This window comes from Siphateles boraxobius, unplaced genomic scaffold (assembly GCF_051911475.1).
Source record: "Siphateles boraxobius isolate OS27281-9 unplaced genomic scaffold, OSU_SipBor_1 18, whole genome shotgun sequence".
In the NCBI taxonomy this organism is placed as follows: domain Eukaryota; kingdom Metazoa; phylum Chordata; class Actinopteri; order Cypriniformes; family Leuciscidae; genus Siphateles; species Siphateles boraxobius.
This window is the reverse complement of record NW_027508788.1, coordinates 3,058,263-3,081,962: the sequence shown is the minus strand read 5'-3', so window position 1 is coordinate 3,081,962 and position 23,700 is coordinate 3,058,263. Positions and strand designations below refer to the sequence as shown.

The following is a 23,700-nucleotide window of genomic DNA, read 5'->3' as shown; positions in this document are numbered from 1 at the left end:
ATGTTTCTGCAATCATGTCCTCATATAATGATGCGGCTGATAGAGATGCGCGGATGGGCTATTATTTAATCTGCAACCGCATAACAAAACTCATCATCCGTCCGCCATCCATCCGCACCAATGTTTTTGACCAATTTTCAAAACCGCACCCACCCGCCGTCCGCTGATACAAGGCGCTGCTGATGAGAGCCGCGAGACTAGAAACCGCCCGCCACCCGCCCGAATTTAATTAAAATATTTTTTTCCGTCACGTCATCCGCGGCTATAACCGCCATCGCGCATCTCTAGCGGCTGAGGCAGAAAACAGTGCAAGCGTCGCGTGTGTGTGTGTGTGTGTGTGTGTGTGTGTGTGTGTGTGTGTGTGTGTGTGTGTGTGTGTGTGTGTGTGTGTGTGTAATCACGTGTCTAAGCCATTCATTTAGAGAAACGCAGGATTCATTTAAATTGTCTTTTTGCGGTTTGAAATTCAATTTGATTTGTACTGACCTGCTTTTTATTAATTCATCAAAAAGTTTACAAATTCCGTGACATTCCGCTTTTTACAGTAAAGTTGAGAGACAACTGATGCGTAATCAGTGAAGCAGCTCCAGTAGTCAGCAAATGCTTTCGGTGTGAGAGTGCAAAACTTTCAGTGCCTTCAGCTTTCCGCGTTGATTGGCCGGACTTGTGACTCCCAACAAATCAGATGGGCAGGGGACATTGGTCTAGTCTAGGCATGGGACGATTACCGGTTCACTATAAACCACGATAAAATGTACTGATGGTTCGTATTATAGTTTAAAATTCAATTATCATTAAAACCGTGTTTGATTATCGCGATTTTAATTACTCACTATAAATCCTGTCAAGCCAGCAACAGTCTGACGCAGTGCTCAATGTTGTTGTTTTTTTTTTATTCGAGAAGGAATGACGGAAGGCAGTGACCGTGCTCGGGAGATTTTTCAGCCTTTTAAGAGGACCAAATCTGAGGTGTGGTCATATTTTGGATTTTACAAAAATCCTGAGGGAAACTTAATCGAGGATGGCCACTCTGTCTGCAGAAGAGGCTCAAAAAAAGTTGCTGTGATAGGGGTAAACACCTCAAATCTGCCGAGTTGTCCTCTGTGACCATCACCCACTGTTGTATAGCGAACGCAAGGCAAATTAACTTTGATCTCAATACTAAAACTATATCTGGGAAATAATTTGGCACAAAATGTTTTGAGTTGAAATATTTTATCTCACTCACTTGAAATAAACTTGAAGCTTCCACGAAGAAAAGTTCACAGCAAGTGGCTTTGAGCCAAAGACAAACGAACAAGTTCAAACAAGACTATTAAGAGTGACATTTAAGAGATAATAATGTATAGCTATTAGGGGTGTAACGATACACAAAATTGACGGTTCGGTTTTCCCATGGTTTTGACGTCTCGGTTCGGTTCGATTCGGTTTGGTTTAGAAAGCTAAAATTGCTTTTTCTTTTTCTTTAACAGTGGTTTAATGAAAAAATTGTCTTTGTCTTTAAATTAATTCAATTACAATTAAACGTTTCATAAGGATTAAAAAAAATCTGCTAAATCTGTAAACTATATAGGGAGCCGCACATTACTATAACATTAAAGGTTGTACCCTAGACTTTTAACCTAAATTCAGATGCTATTTATTTTTTAGATATAATAAATCAACACACAACACATTTTGTATGAAAACATGTAAACTGAACATAAGGCAGTTTTTGCATTAACTTGTGTTTTTACTCTAATTTGTTATTGAAATATAATACTTTACACAGTTGTCATTTTCATGAAAGTGAAAGTGAAATTTTAAACATACATTAAATAATCAAGATATCATTAACAGGTTAAGTAAAATATAATATATAGGCTAACATGGTGCATTTATTTAGTGCAAGAGTTCATTTATAGGAACCAAAGTTGTGGACACTGAATCACTTGCCTGTTTAGGTAAATATAATGCTAGTGACAAGCTATGCTGTTTTATTGACGACTTTCCGCTGCTGAAACACTGATATAGCGATTACACGAGTTATGATGCCTTTCAGCAAGTATACTGCATCTTTCATCATACCTTCAGGTGTCCATTCTGTAACTGAGGAAGAGATGATCGCGTTTACCCGCGCGCTGCGCTGCCGCTTGAAATGAGGAGCTTAGTAGGCCTACAGCGATCTCACGCCACAGCAAAGAGCGCCAAAACGCCATTTATAGTTTGAATTTCGTGATCAAATAGACAGACTTTGAAAGATTACACCTTGCTTATTATCGAAAGTAACAAAACACGGAGCTTGTTATTTGGTGTTAATGGTGGTTAGGCTACAAAACTGAATTCGTTGTGTACTGTACACATAAGACATGAGGTCCATTGAGCCGGGCTGGCCGGGGCCGGGGTAGCAGGGGGCGGGGAGGGGCGTGTTCGGTACGCAATGAGAGTATCGCGATTCGAAACGTGTGTTCTGTATCACGGTTTTTCGGTTCGGTTCGAATATCGTTACACCACTAATAGCTATTCATTGTACACTTATTACACCGATTTTTTTTTTACTACATAATACGGGGACTTATTGAATAGAGATTAATATCTCTATTCTTAACTGTTAAATCCATTTTGTACAGCGTATAAAACTCATCCAGACAAGATGATCACAATATTTTCAAATTCTGTAAACAATAAATCAACTCGGATTTCATTTTCAATACAATCAAAAACAAAGACACGACATGACAAGTTGTATTTGAATGAAATGAGAGCGCGCGTCCGTTGTGATGCGCTGTGTTATAATGTGTTGCTATTGAAGACGGTCATTATAAGGATGGAAATGCCACAGAATAGAATGAATCTTACTTTAAAAAGTGCATAGAGCTGCTTGTTTTATTTGTTGATTCTCAAATATAAAACTTGTTGATGTGTTTTCAGTGTGATTATCAGTTTTGTTTTTAACACTTTCATCTTGTTTTAACAAAACCGTGATAATATTGAAAATCACGATAATTTTGGTCACTATAATCGTGATATGAAATTTTCATACCGTCCAATCCCTAGTCTAGTCTACAGAGTGGGGAGTTCCGACAGAGGTGGCTGCGTCAGAGCCAAATATAGTGCATTTCAAAATTAAATTATTTTATCAGCAAAATGGTTTTGAAAATGGCCAATACCGATAACCATAAAAATGCTTAATATTGGCGCTGATAATCGGTCGACCCCTATTTTCAGCATTCACTTTAATAGCTAACAGCAATGGCGCCTGCTTCCAAAAACATTAGTTGCTCACCCTGCCATTATGCCATCTCTATTCACTTCTGTTTCAGACAGAGTTTAATTATCAAAACCCATATTCTCTATTGTGAAAGCATGATTATTGTGATGATGGTTTCTGCTAGTGTATTTAATATTCATGTTGCTATTTCAGCTTGTTCACTCAAATCCACAATAATAAAAAAAAAGAATCAGGATCCAGCACAAAGAGACCTCCAACAGATGCCAGAGGCCAGAAAGTGTGGTCAATATCTGCCAACAGAAGTAACTTGTATGAGATTATGGCTGAAGGAGCTAGCAAAAGGGAGAGAGAGAGGAAGGGAGGGAGGGAGAGAGAGAGGGGATGGTTAAGAGTAATAAATCAGAACGAAATCTCAAAGATGAAACCCATTATCCTTGCAGCAGAAATACAAGAGTTATGAGAATGAACGCATCTAAAAACAGAGCTAAAATGAATAGCCTGTTAAAGGCAAATGGGGAGTACAATAAAATGCATAAAAGTACTACAGTGAGCAATGACTCGTCTCACTTTCTCTCTGCCCTGCGTACGTGCCGAAAGACAGGCTGAATTTTCTAAGAGGAAACAACAGACATTGCTAACTCCCTAAAGCCTTGAAGAGAAAAGGGGCAGACCTCGCTGTTATGACTGAAGTCCCTAGACTGTCCCCAGGCCAAGCTGGAGGTGATAGGAAACTACACACACAGGTATTACAAGAAAGTACACAAACACAAACACACATTCTCACTACTGACGCCTGAATCATCTCTACGGTATTAGTTGAGTCAATCACCTGAGGTAAATAAAAGTAGAGAAAAAAAAAGTAAGAATACAGCAGACTCCAAAAATGCAAAACCAACAGAGCTATGTCTGTCAGACAGAGGGACCTCTGATCCACCTCAACATATTGTGCTCATGACCAAACCCATGTGCAAACTCATCAAAAGACAAAATATGTAACATTATAATATCATTAACAAATTATTCAGCCTACACTGTAAAAACTAAAGGTGCCTCAAATATCCTGTCGGATACTCAATTAACTTAAAAATGTAATCTAAGTGCCTCAAAGCTCTTTCTCTTATAGTAAGGTTACTAGTGGAGCATTGACAATCTTTGCGGTTCTTGCTGGAACTTATCGGATCCTTTAAGCACTTTGTATTCAGTTCAGAGGTTATTGAGTCACCTTTTCATTACCTCGAGACCTCGAGGTGCATTGGAGGAAATTAGAGGAACTCGAATTCTATAAAAGGATTATTATTGATTATTATTGTAACATCTTTTAACATTTAAAGGACAAGTTTGGTATTTTACACTTAAAGCCCTGTTTTAAGATCGTTTCTGATGAAATCGAACGGTTAAGATTTAAATTTGGACAAATGCTGCTGTCCCGAGAATTTTCGGTTTCTGTGTTAACACCCCCCACCTCCACAATGGTTTCATATGGGCACTGGAACAATCATTCATAAAACGCATTAAACTTAAGTTTACAAAGACGTGAAACTCACCGATTGGTCTGGGGTGTTCATTGATATGCTCACACAAAAATCGCTGCAAAAGATGTACCGTACCTCACAGAACATCCAATACAAGTTAATGGAGTTGGACAAAAACTACGATAAAACCTGTTGGAAAGCATCTTTTGCAGCGATTTTTGTGAGTGCATATCAGTGAACACCCCAGACCACTTGTACAGGCTGCACGTGTATTATGGGGAAGAAGAAAAAACACGGGCTTTGGTCTTTAGCGCACAGTGAAATACGGGGACATTTCCGGGCACGGCTCCAGACGTACACAGCCTACTCGGATTCGATGGAGGAGATGCAGGGCCGTCTTGGTGCTCAATCTGTTTTATGTTACCGTGGTTTAACCAGCGCAACATATTTGCAATGTCATTAAGCCATTTGATAGATGCACCTGGTACCGTGGTACAAGTCTCCGGGTGAGTAGCCGCCAGTGATAGTAACAGCACGAGAAGACGCGCTCTGTTGTAGTCAGCACTTGGTCGGTTAATTTCTAAGTAAGTTAGCCTAGTAGGCTAGTAATAAATGAACACACATACAAAAAAGTATTTCGTCCTGTAGGCGTCCTGGAGAATATTTCTGTTCATCCTCAACACATTTTCTATCGTCCCCAGGACGATAGGACGCCGTTAGTCTCGAGCCCTGATAGAGCAGTGGTTCTCAAACCTGTCCTAGGGACCCCTCTCCACTGCACATTTTGCATGTCTCCCTCACCTAACACACCTGATTCAACTTATGAGCTCATTAGTACATACTGCAAGACTTGAATAGGGTGTGTCTGATGAGGGAGACATACAAAATTTGCAGTGGTGAGGGGTCCTACAGACGGTTCTGCTGGTGTGGCAAAGTGAAAAACCCCAAAAGGTTCCTCCAGGCACCTTTTATTTTTACAGTGTAAATAGTGAAATACACAAACCACATAATATCAGTGCATAATGATAGAACTTCACAATTATTTTAAAAGGGATAGTTCACCCAAGATTTTAATTTGGATCATCATATTATATATTAATTTCATTCAAAACAAGGACTGTTTATGGTGACTATTTATCGCCCCTTGGCCTCTGTCCATCATGGCCTCCTAATCATCCCCATATACTGATTGGCTTCATCACTGTCTCCTCTCCATCAGTAAGCTGGTGAGTGGTGGGCGTTCTGGTGCAATATGGCTGCCGTCATATCATCCAGGTGGACACTGCACATTGGTGGTGTTTGAGGAGATTCCCCCTTCCATGCAAAGCGCTTTGAGTACCGAGAAAAACGGTATATAAAATAAATGTAACAAATTATTATTATTTACCGTCAAGCTCCACCAAAGATTAAAAAAAATAAAACAAGTAAAAAGCATATCAGAGCATAGCATTTTACTACATCCAGCCCACATCTACATCCACAAATCACTGATGGCAAAATGTCACTGTATATTAATTGAACATGATTTGCTGTTTTGGAAGTTGATCTTGAGTGGGACTTGACTTGCGTCTGTCTCTCAGTCTCACACAATAGTTTCTTCTCATGAACAGCTTCAGAAGACATTACATTTAGCACAAATATGGACTAGCCTATTTATGACACTTTTATGGAGGGCTTCTGCAAAAAAAGATTCTGAAAAAAAAGATTTCTTTTAAAAAACACTTTTGTGTTTTCTGAAAAAAAAATACAGGTTTGGAACAGCTAATACAATTTTTCCTTCAGGTCAGACACCAGCAGTAATCTACCATTCTTCTCAAAATACACAAGAGCTAATCTGAAGAGAAATTATCCCTTAAGAGGGGATCAAATCATTTGCATTCCACAGACAAATAAAACATTCATGGCGATCTGATGTAAGCAATTATGATTTGAGATAAAGGAAAAGCATATCTCTGTGTGACTGACACCACTGACACTTGGGCCTTACTTGTTATTGCACATTCTTTGCATGTACAAGGCCCAAGCGCTTGCACAGTAACATTCTATTCGGAAACACTAGTCTATTAACTAATGCCTAAGGCTGTCCTTACAAAATTTACCAGTACAATGGGTGTTTATGAGTGATGGCCAATCAGCAGGCTCGAACACAAGAACCCGTTTATGAAAAAGGCCTTCTGCACTAAAATGAGGAACATGTGCGGCATGCAGAACAGCAGAAGCTTCAGTATCGATGGACATCCACCACAAACAGCCCACATAATCACTTCATCCTGATTTAATGGTAGTAAATTAACAACCACTGTGTATCAAAGCACACCGTGACCTTTGCTGCGTATAAATCACAGCTTCCATTGTGCTGCCAGATCTCCCTTTCAAACAATTTGTCACAACGTAATACCACACAAAACCCTACCATGCTGGGGAAGCTACGGTTGTGGGAGGATGAAAGGTCTGTCTCAGCAAATAGCAGCTAAAACAAAAGCCTACAAGTGCTGGGTGAAACAACTATACAGTCATATGACAACATCTGTACAGGTTTAAATCATGCCATTGTAAAAGTCAACAAAAGAGAAGCTTTAAGATTTACCACCAAAATAAAGGCTAGTTGGTTTAATGTTTGAAAATGAAGAAATTAAAACAGCCATATGTACGGCCATACGTACGTACAACCAATTTCATTTTTCCCATGTTGATTAACAGGCAGAGTCCATGAACCGCATTATTAGATGAGTTATTACCTTTTTCAAAGGTTGCACAATATATTAAAACCATTTAAAAATCATAATATAGCATAGTGCTATTGTATAATCACAAAGGCTGTGAATCAGTTAAATTAATATATGTGATGCGTGTTTCAGGGTAATAATGTGCATTTGTAAACACAGCCCATAAAGTCTGACGCCCTTTGTGTTTTTATGCGTTGTATTGCACTGTTATTTACAAGTGTGAAGCGTGTCTCAAACTCCATCTCTACATATACTGTGAGATTGGGTTGCTTATAACATTCACCTGAACACAATGGTCGCCATTTCACCAAATATGTAACATAAATAATTTATAAACCTACACCAACACCGAATACATCAATATGTTTCTAAATATCATATGCCAAGTGTTGTTCAAAATAAAAGTTTACCCTTGCTCTGAGTTCACATGTTTTGATGTCCACATGATCTTGTTCAAGAAATGAGTGGCTGTAGCATTGGGTTAACTTTCCAAAAGTATTTGCCAGCTTCCCATAAATCTGTAAAAGACTGCAGTAAGCTGCAAGACCATGGTGCTAAATTCAGTCCAGAACCCCAGATTTAGAAGCAAAAAATATAAAATGAGCATAATTTAGTAATTGTTTTTTAGCATTTTTTTTTTACTTTACTGAATTTTACAACAGTAGGCACCTATGCAAATCTTAATCACACCACATGTAAACTATATGACATATAAGTTTTATTTTCTGGGCATAACCCCAATTCAGCAATACTGTCGAGACATGCTGCTAAAAGGGTGGGAGACACAGTGGGACGCATGTTCAAAACCTCTCAAAACAGTCAACACTTAGGCTACATCATGCTTCTCTGCACAATCACATTTACTGGTAGGAACTCCTGTTGCCACACAGTTCTTCACTGGCTGAAAGCCACATTCCTAAAACCCAAGAAGAACTTGCTGCGTTTCCTGGTTTTTGTTTACAGCGATAAGAGTCTTGGCCCTCCCTTAACAGTAACCTTTAAACTCTGCACAGCCTTAGATACTTACGTTCAAACGATCAGGCTTATACATACACAGTATGCAAAGCACTTCAATAGGATGTTCAACTATAAATACCTACATGGCATTATCTAACGAAAGTTTAAAAGACACCTGTGTGCAGTGCAGTGCATCCAACTCTTTGCTGTTTGTGAGACCCTAAAAAGATACTTGAGACTTTACATGTGTGCAGTTATACATAATATCTTAAACTATGATAATGACACTATAAAACATAACAAAAGGTTTAGCTTAATAAACCCATTTTCGATTAATATTTTACAGTTCTCTTAGTGATTGCTCAGATACGCCAAAATGCTCGACAACGACCCCAGTTGGTAAGAATTAAAGTAGCAACCAATGAGAACAATACATTCTCCATTATCCTGCTGTCAATACAATAATCAGTCCTCTCTGCAAAGGTGACAAGCATTAAATATACAGCCATTAAAAACACAGACATAAACATGAACTTACCTGTGACATCTGAGGCCTGAAGTTGATCTGCTTTAGGTCCACAGATCCAGGAGACAGATTGTGCAGCATCTGGCACAGGAGCACCCCATCTCTGAGCGCCTGGGCCAGGTCGAACACGACCGCTGAGGGCCAAACAACCCGGTGGTTCGGGGGCAAAACCTTACAGTCTATCAACCAGCGACCGCACTGCCTCCACTCCTCCATATTGACAGAAATTAGACAGAATAGAGGCAAAAACAAAAACTAGAAATCTGGCAACCTAGCGCACGCAAATAAAAAAAAGTGCCAAGATAAAGCTGACGTGAATTTATCCCAGTTCCTCTCTGCAGTCCAAAGGGCACTAAACTGCCTAAGGTCAATTATGTGGGAATGGTTCTTCCCAGGATACACGCTTAATAACTTTTTTAACGAATTAAATCCAGCTGGTTTGAGATTGAGTGTTACTAACAGCTCGGCATGTTAGACTATATAGCTATATTAGACTTTGTATTACGAATTATTCACTTATTGAGCTAAATTTTAGGTAAGTTAAACTCAAATAAATGACGTACAGTAAGTAAAGAGCTAATAGTCTATACGATTAAGATGTGTTTCCCCTCAGAGAATCAGTCGAGTTTCCTCTTCTTCATCATGGACTGACATATTTGGCTCTGCAAACGCGTCCTGTCACAGCAAAAAATGTGTCTCCCAGGACAACAATAGATATGTTCCTTAACAAGAAATACTGGGAAAGACTGCAAAGCAGCTGCTAAACGTAATTTCGGAAGGTTTATCAAAGTTCTACCGTTAAATTAAGGAATAAATCCATGGTTTTCAATCTTCAGTGGATAGCTCATCAAAAGCTCTCGCGCACCAGGCGGGGTGTGATATAAATAACGTCCAACTCCAGACAGAATTCGGTCCAAACTTGTTTTTAAAACTTCTTGAGTAAAATATCACAACGCTCCGTGAAACGCACAAACTCTGGCGGATTTGACGCAAAACTGTTGTCCGTCCCACTCCTTTTGCTTCCACGGATAGAGGAACGCCGCGAGGGCTTGCTGCTGGACATTCGTCCGTTGAGTCGCGATGGTTTTTCGATGGTTTCTCAGTTCATCTCAATGTAGATGGTTGGAGTGTTTTGATTTCTCCGCTCGCGTGAAGTGTGAGCGCGTGAGCGCGCGCAGCAGCAGGAGAAAGGGCGCGCGGTGGTGAGATCGCATCTGGGTTCCGGTCGCGCTCGTCCACGTGTGAGGAGGAGGAGAGGGTCGGTCTCACTCCCACTAAATTACCCTTTTTTATTTTCTAAGAAATTCTGGAGACATCACAATAAATACGAGCATGTAAAGAAAAAATATATTTAGCTTGCCATTATCACAAAATGCACCTCGACAGGTCGAGCAGCATCTTATATCAACTTCTTTTTAAATTACTGGCTGACTATTATTCACTTGAAATGTTGATTTGAGTTTAAATTATACTATACACTTTTTTGTAGATTATCTTTAAGCTAAAAATATTTAAAATTATAATTAAATTATAAATTAAATTATCTTATTGTTATATTGATTCATTTATATTTTGTAATTACTATGCAATCCAGGTTACTTTGTCAATGGACAGGTTTGTTAAGTATTTAGGATTCCCTGGGAGACTTCAATCATGAAATGTAGTCTTGATCAGCTTAATATGTGTGCCAACTGCTAAGTAATTTATATACATGATGTAGGCTACCAAATACATTTCCACTATTCCTTAAAATACATAGTAAAGTCTCACTCCGTTTATATAGGACCCATCGATTCACCTCAGTGAAAGTATTTACATAGATGATACATGTATGTTCTTCTTGTCTAGATGGAAACTTTCTGTATTGTGACTATTTTACCCTGGGTCCAATAGGAAAAATCGAAAATTAAAGCACATTCAGGATGAAAGATGGCTTTTTGAGTCAGATGTGAGTAGCTGTCACAATACTCAAAGCATTGATCCATCTTGGTCTCTGCAGTATTGTGTTAGTGGACACCATGTTCGTTCTAAACACTGCAGCAACAAGGTCACATGTTCCTCGCCCTCAGAAAGTGACTAAAAGCCAGATACATGCATAGTACGCGTGTGTAACTGAATAAATGATTGGGCCAGTATCACTCCTGTTTTTCCCTATTACTTTTTTCTATCATTATAAAACTTCTGTTAGCATAATATGTAAAAATTACAATAATCCTCTTGTGACCATACCAGACATAAGCAACTCCAGGAGAAATGGAACACCATTCCCATCTAGTGGTCAGAGGCGGTACTTCAGTGGTCCTGTCCTCAAACGGTGAAAAAGATGACTAGTTTTACCAATTCTTAGAACTAATCAAATTATGAAAACTTAAAAGTATTCATATCATAGCTTATAAAGTTTTTTACGCACAGACAAAACTGCAAAAAGGCATGTCCACAAATAAAGAGCAAAAATTGAAAGTAAACACAAAATAAAGGCATTTTGTCATTTATTTTATGGGAAAAAAAACGGGTGTACAAGACATTCCAATTACATCAAATGTTAGCTTCTACTACTGCCTCCGACCCAACATCTCAAACCTCTGGCCCGTATCGCAATAAACAAGCCTAAATCTACTCACACTGTATTCTTGAATTTGTTGACTGACATTTACATAAGTATAACTATAAACAGCTCAAAAAATATGTATAAGAAAAATACAATAAATCAGCATGCATGTCAAAGATAAAAAGCAAACTTTTCGTTTTAAATATAAAAAGAATTTTCTTTTCAAAACAGGGCCTAAAATGAAATTAGTTTGTGAATATATATATATTTTTTTCTATCTATAATAGTCATATATTTTTTTCTTTTCAGTCTGTATCTAAAAGAAAACATTTTTAAAAAAACTGGATAGGACTTTGTATTAGACACTCAGAAGTGATTTAGGGAAGTGTTGCAGTCGTGCGCACCCAAACAACAGACAACAACGAAACCATGAATACCCTGATTACAATTTAAAAATAATTGATTTGAGTACATCTATTAGTGTTTTAATTAGTCTGAAAGATACATGTCCCTCATCAATTTTGGCTTTGTCAAAGTAATTACAAAATTAAGTGATTTTGCAAAGTTAAAAAGACTTCTTAACAGCTGCTCATAAACCAAATGTAGCAGAAAATGAAACAAACACCAGATCCCTTTACAATACTTTCAACTGTTTAAAAAAAAAAGTCAGAGAGGACATTACAATATCTTACAAACACATCCGAAAATTATCAAACGCATTGTTGGATAGAAAAGCAATCCACATGAGGAATGGCTAGAAAACTTAAGGGAAGGGAAAACAACTCATTCAAAACCCAAATGATTGGAACTGTGTACTATTTATAAGATCTACTGTAGACTTACATTCATGAATCAATTTTGCAAGAGCATGAGAAGAGGAAGACTCTGTGATTTAACTATCATTGTCAAAACAGTAAGAAATGCATCGTCATTTGATTTATAACAATATGGCAGTAAAGATCAAGATACAGATAATATTTACTGCTTCCAGGTGTCAGTATCCACATAACCAACACACCCAGTCTCATTCAAAGTTCATTCATCTGATGTACAAATGTCAGTCAGAGGTGAAACTATTTGGAACTCTGTATATTTATTGCTGACCAAGACGTTTAATAAAACAGGAAGTCCGCATGTGATCCAGGTGAATGATTTACATGTTCACGTCATTGCAAAGCATCTGAAGAAAACCATCAAATCTACTTGATTCCCACGAAAATATTTTCCTCTACCATACATACATTAGCTGGAGAGTATGATATTGTTGTATAATTGTTCTACAGCTATAATAATGGCCAAATTAACTTTAAAGAGCTTGTTATGCTAATTTAAGCAATTTGTTCCCCATACCATTTTAAAGATTTGTGACTAGTGGGAAAGGCATAATTTTCAGACACTTTTTAGTTTATGAGAGGACAACAATACAAGAAACAAATAATAAAAAAATAAAATCAATAATGGCACAGCGCCCAGTGGGGAAAATATGAGGCCACAGAGAGAAAGAAAAAAAAGGGGAAAAAACACCAATAAATACAACAGACTGGTGCAGAAGTGAACTCAGGAGAGAAGAATGTTAGCTTTCTGTTTTCCACCCTCTCTGGTGAGATGGGATGGCTTAAGTTTGCAATGGCAACATACAGCATTACCAGGACGCCAAAGAAGAAAACTGGAACTGTAAAGTATGCTTCAAGACTTCCTCTCGTTGAAGATTGACATTTGAAGATTTGGACATCCCTTTCAGAGTCAGTGGAAATAAAAAGCAATTTATTAGTTTGCTTTTTTATCTGTAATTTTCTTCATGACATTTTCAAAAGAAAAAATGTTCTGACATGATGCATTTTTATTGTCTCTTTTCTTATAAAAAGTCTCAGAGGAGAAATAACCTTGACTGCATACAATGTTTTTTTAAAAATAAAAAAGGAAATAAAAAGTGTTCAGTCAGAGTCACTGCTGTCTGAAGTGGAGCCACTGGAGCTGCTGCTGCCCGAGTCTGAGGAACTGCTGCTGCCGCTGAGCCGAGAGGGGCCTGAGCCTCCTTTCTCTGAGACCAAAGAGACAAACACAAAGGTTACTGAAACTAACAAAGTTCATATTTGCAGACCCCCCCAAAAAAAAGAACAAATGTCAAGTTGTCCTTAATGATTAGGGAACACTTTACAATAAGGTTAATTTGTTAACATGAACTAAGAATAAACAATACTTCACCAGCATTTATTAATCTTAGTTAATATTAATTTCAACATTTACAAATACATTATTAAAATCAAAGGTTGTATGTGTTAAAATGAGTTAAACAACTGTGAACTACATTAACAAAGATGAATACTATAACAAATGTTTTGCTCATTGTTAGTAAATACATTAACTAATGAGCCTTATTGTAAAGTGTGACCATGATTAGCAATGATGATAAAAAAAAAAAACACCATCAGTTTTATAGTCAATAAAACACTATATTTTGATAACGACTCATATAGAATGTTGTGAACGGCACAGTCCAGGGCCCAGTTTTATGGCAGGGCCCCTCTCTAATTGCAACAGTGGAGAAAGGTTTGCTACATTTCAACTGGATCTTGGTAGACTGGCACAAACAAATGTCCAATACCATCAGATAAGGATGCTAGGATAATTGACAGACACCTCAAGCGCAGGAAGGGCAGGAATTTTCGTTGATCTCCTGATCAAAACACTAGCTAAGTTTAAAACACATTTTTTTGTTTAAAAGCAGAGGGTCTGTAGTTCTTTTTGATATATTGCATGTTCAGGTATTCATACAACAAAATATTTGTGAAAATGGACTATTTGTTTTCAACATTGCCAAAAGGTATTCTGGTGGTGGTTTGGAAAGTGAGAAATGGAATGGAGAAGCTCCAACTTGCAATCTCCTCCTCAGAAAGGGATAAATGTACTTTCAACATACACTCCTTTTACTCAGCCTCTGGCCCATAACAGAAAAGCCAAAAATTCTGATAAACAAAGTTCTTAGACACCTATCTAGAGACTGTAAAAGATACAACATCCTGAGTCTCCAGCCTGCAAAAGGTGTAACAGAAACAGATTGCATGCTCTGAGGCAGCAACAGTTACAACCACGTTGAGCCCCCAGTCTATGAGGAAATCAGAGTCTTCGTCCAGCGAGACAGAAAAAACTATAATACATCCCGAGTCTCCATGTCAGAGAGACAAAAGCGGATAGACCAAGTTCTGAGTGTCTGGTCCAGAGAGGCAAAGACATACAGACACATTCGCAACTACATTATGTTCAGGAGAGCAAACTCTCACTTCAAAGTCCCTTCGTCTGCATGTTCCAGGTTTTTAAGGACCTTCTGCACCTACATCAGGGCCTCATCTGCGAGTTCCAGATTTTAGGACCCCTTTTGGTGCTCCAGGAGATCAGCATCCCACAGAGCTTCATGTTTAAGGTTGTTAAAACGGATTCCGGCTCCTTTTCCCACTGAACTGTCACCCAGCACAACTGGCGGAAGACGTCACCGCCATCGGACTGCTCACTCAACCACGTGGAATGTAAATATCACTTAACCAAACCTTTGTCCAGAAACCTTGGTAGTGTTGTATATTATCAGTATGTTTCTAATTTACATTAGAGGTAATAGAACTGATGCTAGTTAATAACAAATAATCGGTCATTCATTTGTTTGATGTATAATAACGATCTTCACCTTATTAGTTTAGGGCAGGGGTGCCCAATCCTGCTCGACTGTCCTGCACAGTTCATCTCCAACCCTCATCAAACACACCTGCCTTTATTTTTCAAGTGATCCTAAAGATCTTAATTGGTTGCTTTTGGTGTGTTTGATTAGGGTTGGAGAGGAACTGTGCAGGACAGTTGATCGCCAGGAGCAGGATTGGGCACCCCGGTTTAGAGGAACAACAATTTCTCTTTGCATAAGATAATGTAACTGGCATAGCCACCCCCAACTTAATCACTTGTATTTTATGCATTTTATTCCTTTATCATTCGTGGTATTAATTTACTAGCTGTGTTGACTTGCTCTTGTTTATCTTTTGATCACAACCAAACCTTGATCACACTTCCTTGTGTTGAGAATGCAGAAGAGGCTCTACAAGTTAACGATTTCTCAAATCCTTCAGATTGGTCAGATGAAAAAAATTCATCTTTTGTCTTTGGTAGTTATTTTATTGAAAAGGCAAAATTCCTTAGCTCGTGACCCAAAGGAAAGGGAGTAAAAGATTACCTGACACTCTCACATTGTGTGACATGACCAACGCACAATATTTAGTGGCCACAGAGACCAAATCCTTACATTTATAGTGCCCATTTAGCATAAATCACAACAAGCGACAGCAGTGCCAACTGGCATTTAGCTATGCGTGTTTGCCAAGAGTGTGCACTTACGTGGAGGTTTCCTCTGTTTCTTCTGTAAACAGGACTTGACATATCGCTCTAGCTCACGTAAAGTGGAAGGTTTGAGCGTCTCAAAATCGATTTCGATTTCGTCAGGGTTGGAATCCCGCAGCGAGGGCTCTCTGGATTGAATGATGTGGACCACCCTACCCAACTTCTCTCCAGGAAGCCGGTTGATGTCGAGGCTCAGTTGCCGTTTCTCGTCGTACGTCATGGGGAGTGACATCTCCTCGTCAGACTCATAGCCTGGCCCTCTGCCACCCTTCTTTGGTTGCCTGTAAAGGTTCCAATCATAGAGCAGGAACACTTATACCTTAATTGATGGTTTCAAACTCAAGCCTCAATAAAAAACCAGAACAGCTCAAAAAGAAGCAAACCTGTTGCCTGGAACAGTGCTGTTAGCCTTTCTGGCAGGGCCCTTTTTCTGCTGGGCTGGTTTCGGTGGCTGTACTGGCTTGCCTTTCTCCTCTGGCTTGGATTTGTTGAGCTTGATCTCTTTCTTTTTCTTATCCTTTTCTTTCTTCTCTTTCTTTTTCTTTGGTTTACTTACAGGGGCCTGAGAAAGAGCGGCTAGCTGTTCATGGACAGCTTTCAGCTGGGGAGAGCCAAGAAGGGGGTGTTAGTAATTTGCTCGAAGTCAGGAAAAGCATCACTTAAGTTATTGTACAAGACATTTACATTTGTTCATGAATTATGGAACAATACAAATGCAAAACAACTGTCATTAATCAAATAAATAAACTCCCTACCCAAATTATTTTTAACAACACTGGACAAACAAAAATCATTCATGTCTGGTGTTATCTGTGATTCCAAGTACAGGGTGTATTTCAGAAAAACAAAATGAAAGGAAATAGTACCTAAGGTTTCAGAAGCAATTCTGCCCTTTACTACTAGACGTGAAACAGTTCCATAAAAAGTTCATAATCTAAAATATAATGGCATGCTTGTACCTAGCAATGCTTTTGCTGCTTACTAGTGCCTCACAATAGCCAGATACACTATATATACACTGACAACATTTCACGAAATGTCTGTAATTTTACAGTGTGGCGTATTTTATGACAGCTTATGGCTAATTGAAAAACTAATACCAACAATAAAATGTTGCAATGTGAATAATCGTTATCTGTATTACATTTCCTAATCAATGCAAGGCAACATATCTGGTATTTACAGAACAACCCAAAACAGTGAATTGTGACAATACAGGATTTTTACACACCTATTAACCACACAGCCATGTTAAATGTTGAAGCACAGAATGAGACCATTGGCTCACCCTATAAAAACATTCCTTAAATACAGATCACATTAAAATGCTTCAAAGGCATAAATGTGGATAAAGGGCAGTTAGAACCTCTAATTGTTTTCTGGAACTAGCAATAGTTTGTCTAAATGCAAAGCAAGCCAACATGAACAAAGACATTTCACATACACATTCAACACACACTTATCTATTCAATCCCACAACTTTCAGCACTTCCATCCTAAACGCCCACACAGCTGGGTTCCCAACACCACCCAACAAAGCCAATATTTTTCTGCTGCTTTTAACCCTCTACCGCTGATCTCACTATCCATATCATGCGCTTGACCATCTAATACAAATAATGAAAGCAACTGTAAAGCTAATACACAATGTTCATAGGCAGGGACAGGGAAATAAAAAAAATAAAATCACCTGATTATTCTTGGTGCACCCGTTTTTTATCCCCTGTCTGCTACCAATGGGGTGCTCCAAAGAGATACACTGGTAAAAAAAATGATAAGGGAAGAAAATATGATATAGTGCTACAGTAAGAGAAACAAAGCCACACAAAAAATACTAAATCTACATTTAGGCATTTTATGCAAAGCAATATGTGCTAGGTTGCGGTAGAGGGCTAAAACGCAGCTCTACGTATCGGTATACAATCCAAACTGAAAGCAGAGAGAGTTATTTTTAGTGGAAGCCCCTCTAGGTCCAACAGAGCAAAAGCATTGATTGAAACAGTCATGTGGGTGTAGTGTGAAAAGGATAATCAGAAGGGTTGACATATCAAGAGGCCTGAGAGAACATCTCTGAGCCTGGAGAGATTAAGGGTACTTGGTCCTTGTTTTGAAACCCACCTGTTCCGCACCCACCTGTTCCTGCAGCTCGGCGAGCCGGGTGGCCCTCTCCTCCTCGGAGTCGGAGCTGTCAGAGGTAGAGGAGTTGCCACTGCTCTCACTGCTGACAGTACTCTTACTGACCACACCGGCCCCGCCTACACCGCCTGCCCCAGCCACTTCTACTGGCTCATCAGGCATCTTTGCGAAACGCATTTCAAAGACATCCTGAGAGAAAAGAAAAATGTCACTTAACTATTCAATAATTATTTTGAAATAATGAAATTAAAGGTGTGTAAAAGGAGAGATTGCCAAATGGGTGGGGGGAGAGACCTCACCTGCAGCTTTCTGGCCATAGCGACCACCTCATGATCCGGTGGGTTGTACTTGTAACAATTTGAGAACATTAATCTGACATCTGCAGCAAAACTCTGTGCATCCTGGTACTCTCGACTGTCCATTTTTTTCTGCAAGCAGTGGGAAAACAATTCTAAATTAATTAAAAAACTAGCACTAAACAGCAATAATTGATCCCTTGTAACAATAAAAATCAAGGCATTATAACAGCTTTTTATGCAAACTCAACATACTTTCACTGTGCTTAAGTCCATGGGGTGTTTGATTATGTCATGGTAGTCATGTAGCTCAAGAGCCTCCGCGTCGACAGGCTTATAAAAGGGCCAGGCATATGCAGCGTGTTTTTTGGAGAGCATTTCTTTAAGGATGACCTCGCAGTACTTGAGTTGCTCTGAAAGCCTGCCCTTTTTGCCTCCGTGCAAGCCTAGTTCACCATCTTCAAAATCCTTTTTAGGTGGTTTGATGGGGCGACCAGTGCTCTCTCGCCTGGATGCCACCTTTCCCTCTTTGCCTTCTAAAGGAGGGGTGGGCGACTGACTCCTGCTCGCGGTGATGGCAGAGGTAGTAGGGGTGGTTGTGTCTGCTTTCCTCTTTACCCCCTTCTTCTAGGAAACAGAACAAACCACACACGGAGAAACACAAAACCGCCGGTTAGGCACTGCCACTGCATTTATCTTGTGATATTTTAATGGGGACCTAGTATGCCCTTATTAAAAGATGTACAATACGTATCAGGTGTCCGCCAGAATGTGTCTGAAGTTTCAGCTCCAAATACCCCACAGATCATTTATTATATTCTGTGCTGTATATTATATAAATTATTAACATTTTTGAGTGGAAGCAAAAACACTCCCCAAAAGAGGGTGGAGCCTTTACAGCTCATGCCTAGGATACTCTGACAAAAACTAACAAAACATCTGTTTGGTTTTAATTATCTCTATCATGGCCACGCTCACGTGACATTGCAGTTCTTTATAAACTTCTGATATATGGTTTTCTAAGGCAATACCAAACGGAGTGGGTGGATTTTTACCACAATAGAGTGGTTGTGTACACACACACAGCGTACACATAAATATGAGCAAAAACAACATAAAAGTGAATTTTGCATAATCAGTCCCCTTTAAGAGGTCCTGCAACTTACTTTAACCATGGGTTGCGACGGAGCCATGGCAGGGATCATGGCGGCAGCGGTTGTGTTTTGCACAGCTGGTAAGCTAGGGGTGATCGTGGGCGCTGGAGCTGGAGATGCGACCGCTGTCTCTGAACTCGGTGAGGTGGCATCAGGGAAAACAGAAGTGGGCGAGCCAGAGGAGACGGCAACATCCTGCTGACCTGCATTTGTATAATTATAAAAATAACAATTTGTTTTTGAATTGCGTATTAACAGAACGTTATACGTCATTCAGACAATTTCAATTTTACCAGGTCCAGCTGGTTTGCGCCCTTTACCCTTCGGAGCAGGTGGAAGAAGCTCAACCTCTTCCTGAGGCATCAGGGCCACTTTCTGAAGGAAGATCTTCTCTAATGCTTGTGCCATCAACACAATGTCATCTGTTGGCTGAGAAAGCAAACAAGAATTAATTGGATTTGCAAAAGCAGCCTCATCCCTGAACTTTTAAAATGGATTGAGCCAAGCCGTACCTTGTTATATATATAACAGTTTGTGAACATTGTGTTGAAGTCCTGCATACACTCGCTTGCACTCCAGTAGTACACGCTCTCAAGTCTTTTCTTGATGGTTCCCATGTCCATTGGGCTCTTAATGATCTTGTGATAGTCCTGGACACCAAAAAGAAGTAGAAAGTCTTTCAACATCACATTAATATAAAAACCAATAAGGATCAACTAATTGACAAGCTCTCATGCTCAAGGGAAAAAAGCCTAGATTTATGATTATTCAAAATGATGGATGCTAAAACAGCTATAACCACTCACCGGAAGACCAAGCTTAACAGCATCAACAGGCTGGTAGAAAGGCCATGCAAATTGGTGCCTCCACAGTGTCTTTACAACTACATTTTGCATGTACTGCAGCTGGTTAGTCTTGCGGCCAGGTTTGGTAGGGTTAGTCACTTCAGGCGGAGGAGGGTTGGCAGCTGCAGGAGGCTCTGGGATTGCTGAAGTGACCGTTGACATTTTGGCAAAGTGGGGGAAAACAGCTTAATGGGGGAAAGCGGTCTTAATTATTCTGTACAGGCAGACTTATTTTCAATTTGATTTCTCTTTATGCTTTTCAGTTTCTCTCTCTTTTAGCTCTTCAGTCATCTGAGAGAGACCACATCCCATTGCAGGATCCAACCTTTGACCTCTAAAAAACAAGAAACATAACATAAGTCAGAACAAATGCTTGCTTACCTATGTATTAAAAGCTTTATGATGTTAAAAGACAAACAATACAGCAATTAGATTAAAATAGTTCACACTTTAAGGCACGATGAAACTAATGTAGCGACAGATCTCTTCCGTATTGTGATATGTGACCGAAATTAATTTCTTAGTGAAACATTTTCAGGGAAAGGAATAAAATATAGAGCAGGAACTTGGTTTTATCCACCAGTGATCATTTGATTGGAGGCAGAACTGAATGTGAGCTTGCAGTCAATTTTAAGAAAGGGTGCTGTGTAATCGAACCAAATGATTAGAGAAATCCGGCACACATCACCACAGAGATGTCTGTCGCTTCACCGGAAGATCGAGTTATGACATATATAACTAGAAATACGTTGGTAATATTTTCATGTCAACTTTAAGAATCATTTCCCCTATTATAACAAGCCTCCAATTGTGTCCATACACAAAAACTAAGCACTGACAACTCAATTTGTAAGGAATCCCATACATGTGTACAAACTGAGCTATTATACATTCAGCATGCTGACAGGTAATAACATGGACATACATACTGAGCTGGAAATGCTATAATGATGGATTATGTTCTTGACATGTCAAATAACACCCCATTTTCTAGTCCTTCCCTGAAAGCATTTATTTAAAAAAATTCTCTCATGATTTAATTCTTCCGCTGTTTCAAGCCAGCATGACTTTTCTCAGGAATACAAAAGGAGCAGAATGACGTCTCACCATTCACTTTTATGATATGGAAGATGAAATGGAAGTAAATAGTGACTGAGACTTTTTCTGAACCCAGAGAGTTTCCTTGGGTATGAGAAAATTATGACAGAATGGTGAAAACTACACCTTTAAATGTATTTTCATCAGCTAATATTAATGAGTTTACATGCGTGTAAGTTAGTTGTATGAAACGACAGCAGTAGTCGCAGCATTACCGCGTAAACAATCATGCCGCCTCCCTGGACTAGATCCACTCAAAGTTTCAAAATAAAATTAAATGTTACCTTTAAAAATATGCATTAAGAAAAAAACTCACGTTTACTAATAACAAGAATATCAACACCCTAAAGCCTAAACGACTAAAACAAACATTAGATTAATTCATCTAACTGCTGCACACACATGCCGTAACTAGGAGAAAATTTAATCAAAATGAATTATTTCCAGCACAGCCTTTATATTCCATAACTCCAGCCTCCCAACACAAATATAGCCATCAATCAGCATATGTATAAAATAAACAGCCTCCTGGTGTATCTGCACAAGAGAAAATAGAACCGGCGCACAGAACGCAGCAGCAGATTAGCTTTAGCACAGAGTCAGTCACACATATAAAGATGGCGCGCAGCTACAGCTGGCTAACAGAGTTAGCATCCACGCTCACCATCTCAACACATTCCCGATCCTCTATTATTGATTCACACCTACCTGTAATACATACAAATAAATGATAGCTAAATAAAGAGGCATATAACTGCTAAGCGAGTGAACGAGCTAATGTGGTCCTTATAGTTCAGAGAGGCTTTGTTGTACTGTCGCTTTGTTGAAACCAACTAGCCACTTGCTAAATGCTTCTCGTGAGACTCACTGATTGAACGCGAACTATATAAAATATTTGACATGGAAGGCGAATTACAATGTTAAAATATGTTGTTTAATTAAAAATGTAGAACATTACTCACTCAGGGGCTTTAGGAAAGGGGCAAGCGTGTGGAGATCCTGGTGGCTCGTCGCTTGTTTGGAGGCTGGGCAGCAGCACAGAGATGAGGTACACCACGGAGCGTTGTGCGCATGCGCATTGGCGCGCTATGTCCAACGCCAAGTCATTTGCTGTTTAGTAGTACTAGTGCGACTCCTTTATTCTTCTTTATTTTATTCCCACTGATATTATATGTTGATTTCCTTATTTATGTAATCTAAGTCCCCTGCTCTTTTAATACAACGTAAATTCGCCCCCCCCCCTTTTTTTTTTTCGGGAAAATTAGTTCACGTAGAGGTTCTCATGGGCCAATGTGAATACATCTAGATTTAAATTCAAATGGACACGATACGATATATCCTAAACATAGACAGTAAAATAATCCTAAACGAGGCAACGTAAGCATGAAGCGCTATACTCCCATGTATAATCCTCACTCATACTGGAAGCAAGAGGGCGCTCTATCCAGAAAGTCCAAAAATGGACTCATAAAGTAATAACTTTATGATGTTCCAGGAAATCCCTTGTTTGGACAAAGCTATCCCTGTAGCTGAATAAAACCATAGATAGACTGTAAAAGAAAATAAAACACTGAAAAGTTTTGACAGATGAAACGTGAAGACTTTAATTAACAATAACATATGATTACAGCAATATTTGGTTTATTTGTGTTTTTTAAGCCATCTCAGGGTGTTTTCATCATAATAAAGTAAATGTTAATGTAGTGCTAATTAACATTTTTTACATCGTCTAAAATCCATGATAACTTACTTGTTTGTAAAACATAAACGAATTAGTAAATAATTGTATTTGTAGATCATAAAATTGTCAAATATAGGAAAATATAGGAAAAACTATTTTAGAATACAAATTATGGGTTATTGATCAGCAGTGTATTTGATTTATTAAAAGTCTATTTAAATTTTTTCTTTTTAAAAAGACCCAATATATACTGAGAAAAAAAAATATGATGAATATGGGTAAATATTATTTTTTTAAATATTTTGTTTATGTTAAGTTACATTATTATTACTTTGTAATATTGTTTTCTAAAGCAATGTACTGTTTTATGTATAATTTTTTAATTTTTAATCAAATTTTATTTATTTATTTAAAGCACATAGCACTATATATATATATATATATATATATATATATATATATATATATATATATATATATAGTATTTGCTTAATATAATGGCAAATATATGTTATAATTTAATGCCTTTTTAATGCCACATAATGTGATCATATAGCTGTAATAATATTTAAGAAAAATTATGGCGATCAAAAATGCAAAATATAAAACAACGTATTTGGAAGATCTGCTTTCAAGTAATAAAAAGATTAGTATAATTACATTGTGCACG

General features: G+C 38.5%; 2 protein-coding genes across 20 annotated transcripts in view; both read right to left on the bottom strand.

The window, feature by feature from the left end:
- The window catches only part of vav2 (vav 2 guanine nucleotide exchange factor), a 273,666-nt gene extending 263,536 nt beyond the window's left edge, over nucleotides 1-10,130 (bottom strand). For all 6 annotated transcript variants that reach the window (XM_077232884.1, XM_077232885.1, XM_077232887.1 and 3 more), the window contains exon 1: nucleotides 8,905-10,130. In XM_077232884.1, coding sequence (XP_077088999.1) covers nucleotides 8,905-9,108 — 204 coding nt within the window. In that variant the 5' untranslated portion in view covers nucleotides 9,109-10,130. The remainder of the gene's footprint in view (nucleotides 1-8,904) is intronic.
- A 1,234-nt stretch (nucleotides 10,131-11,364) lies between these two features.
- Nucleotides 11,365-22,447, bottom strand: brd3a (bromodomain containing 3a). 14 transcript variants are annotated; one of them, XM_077232839.1, is made up of 13 exons: nucleotides 22,312-22,383; nucleotides 22,014-22,057; nucleotides 20,213-20,585; nucleotides 19,919-20,056; nucleotides 19,700-19,835; nucleotides 19,419-19,609; nucleotides 18,508-18,879; nucleotides 18,256-18,384; nucleotides 17,954-18,145; nucleotides 17,511-17,579; nucleotides 16,204-16,421; nucleotides 15,818-16,101; nucleotides 11,365-13,481 (listed from the first exon to the last, which is right to left on the bottom strand). In XM_077232839.1, the coding sequence occupies exons 3-13, from the start codon at nucleotides 20,411-20,413 to the stop codon at nucleotides 13,375-13,377; spliced, it is 2,037 nt and encodes a 678-aa protein (XP_077088954.1). In that variant the 5' UTR covers nucleotides 20,414-20,585; nucleotides 22,014-22,057; nucleotides 22,312-22,383; the 3' UTR covers nucleotides 11,365-13,374. The 14 variants fall into 14 exon arrangements, with proteins under 14 accessions (XP_077088954.1, XP_077088951.1, XP_077088953.1 ...); XM_077232836.1 differs by lacking the exon at nucleotides 22,014-22,057 and having other exon boundaries at nucleotides 17,939-18,145; nucleotides 22,312-22,447; XM_077232838.1 differs by lacking the exon at nucleotides 22,014-22,057 and having other exon boundaries at nucleotides 22,312-22,447.
- Between the last annotated feature and the right edge of the window lie 1,253 nt (nucleotides 22,448-23,700).

Bases quoted from the DNA above. Each gene is read 5' to 3' on its own strand.
- brd3a (XM_077232836.1), bottom strand. From the start codon at position 20,413: ATGTCAACGGTCACTTCAGCAATCCCAGAGCCTCCTGCAGCTGCCAAC. The intron at 19,836-19,918 runs GTACGGCTTGGC...TTGCTTTCTCAG, and splicing joins ACTGTTATATATATAACAAG to CCAACAGATGACATTGTGTT. The intron at 17,580-17,938 runs GTGGGTTTCAAA...TTTTTTTACCAG, and splicing joins AACAGGTGGGTGCGGAACAG to TGTATCTCTTTGGAGCACCC.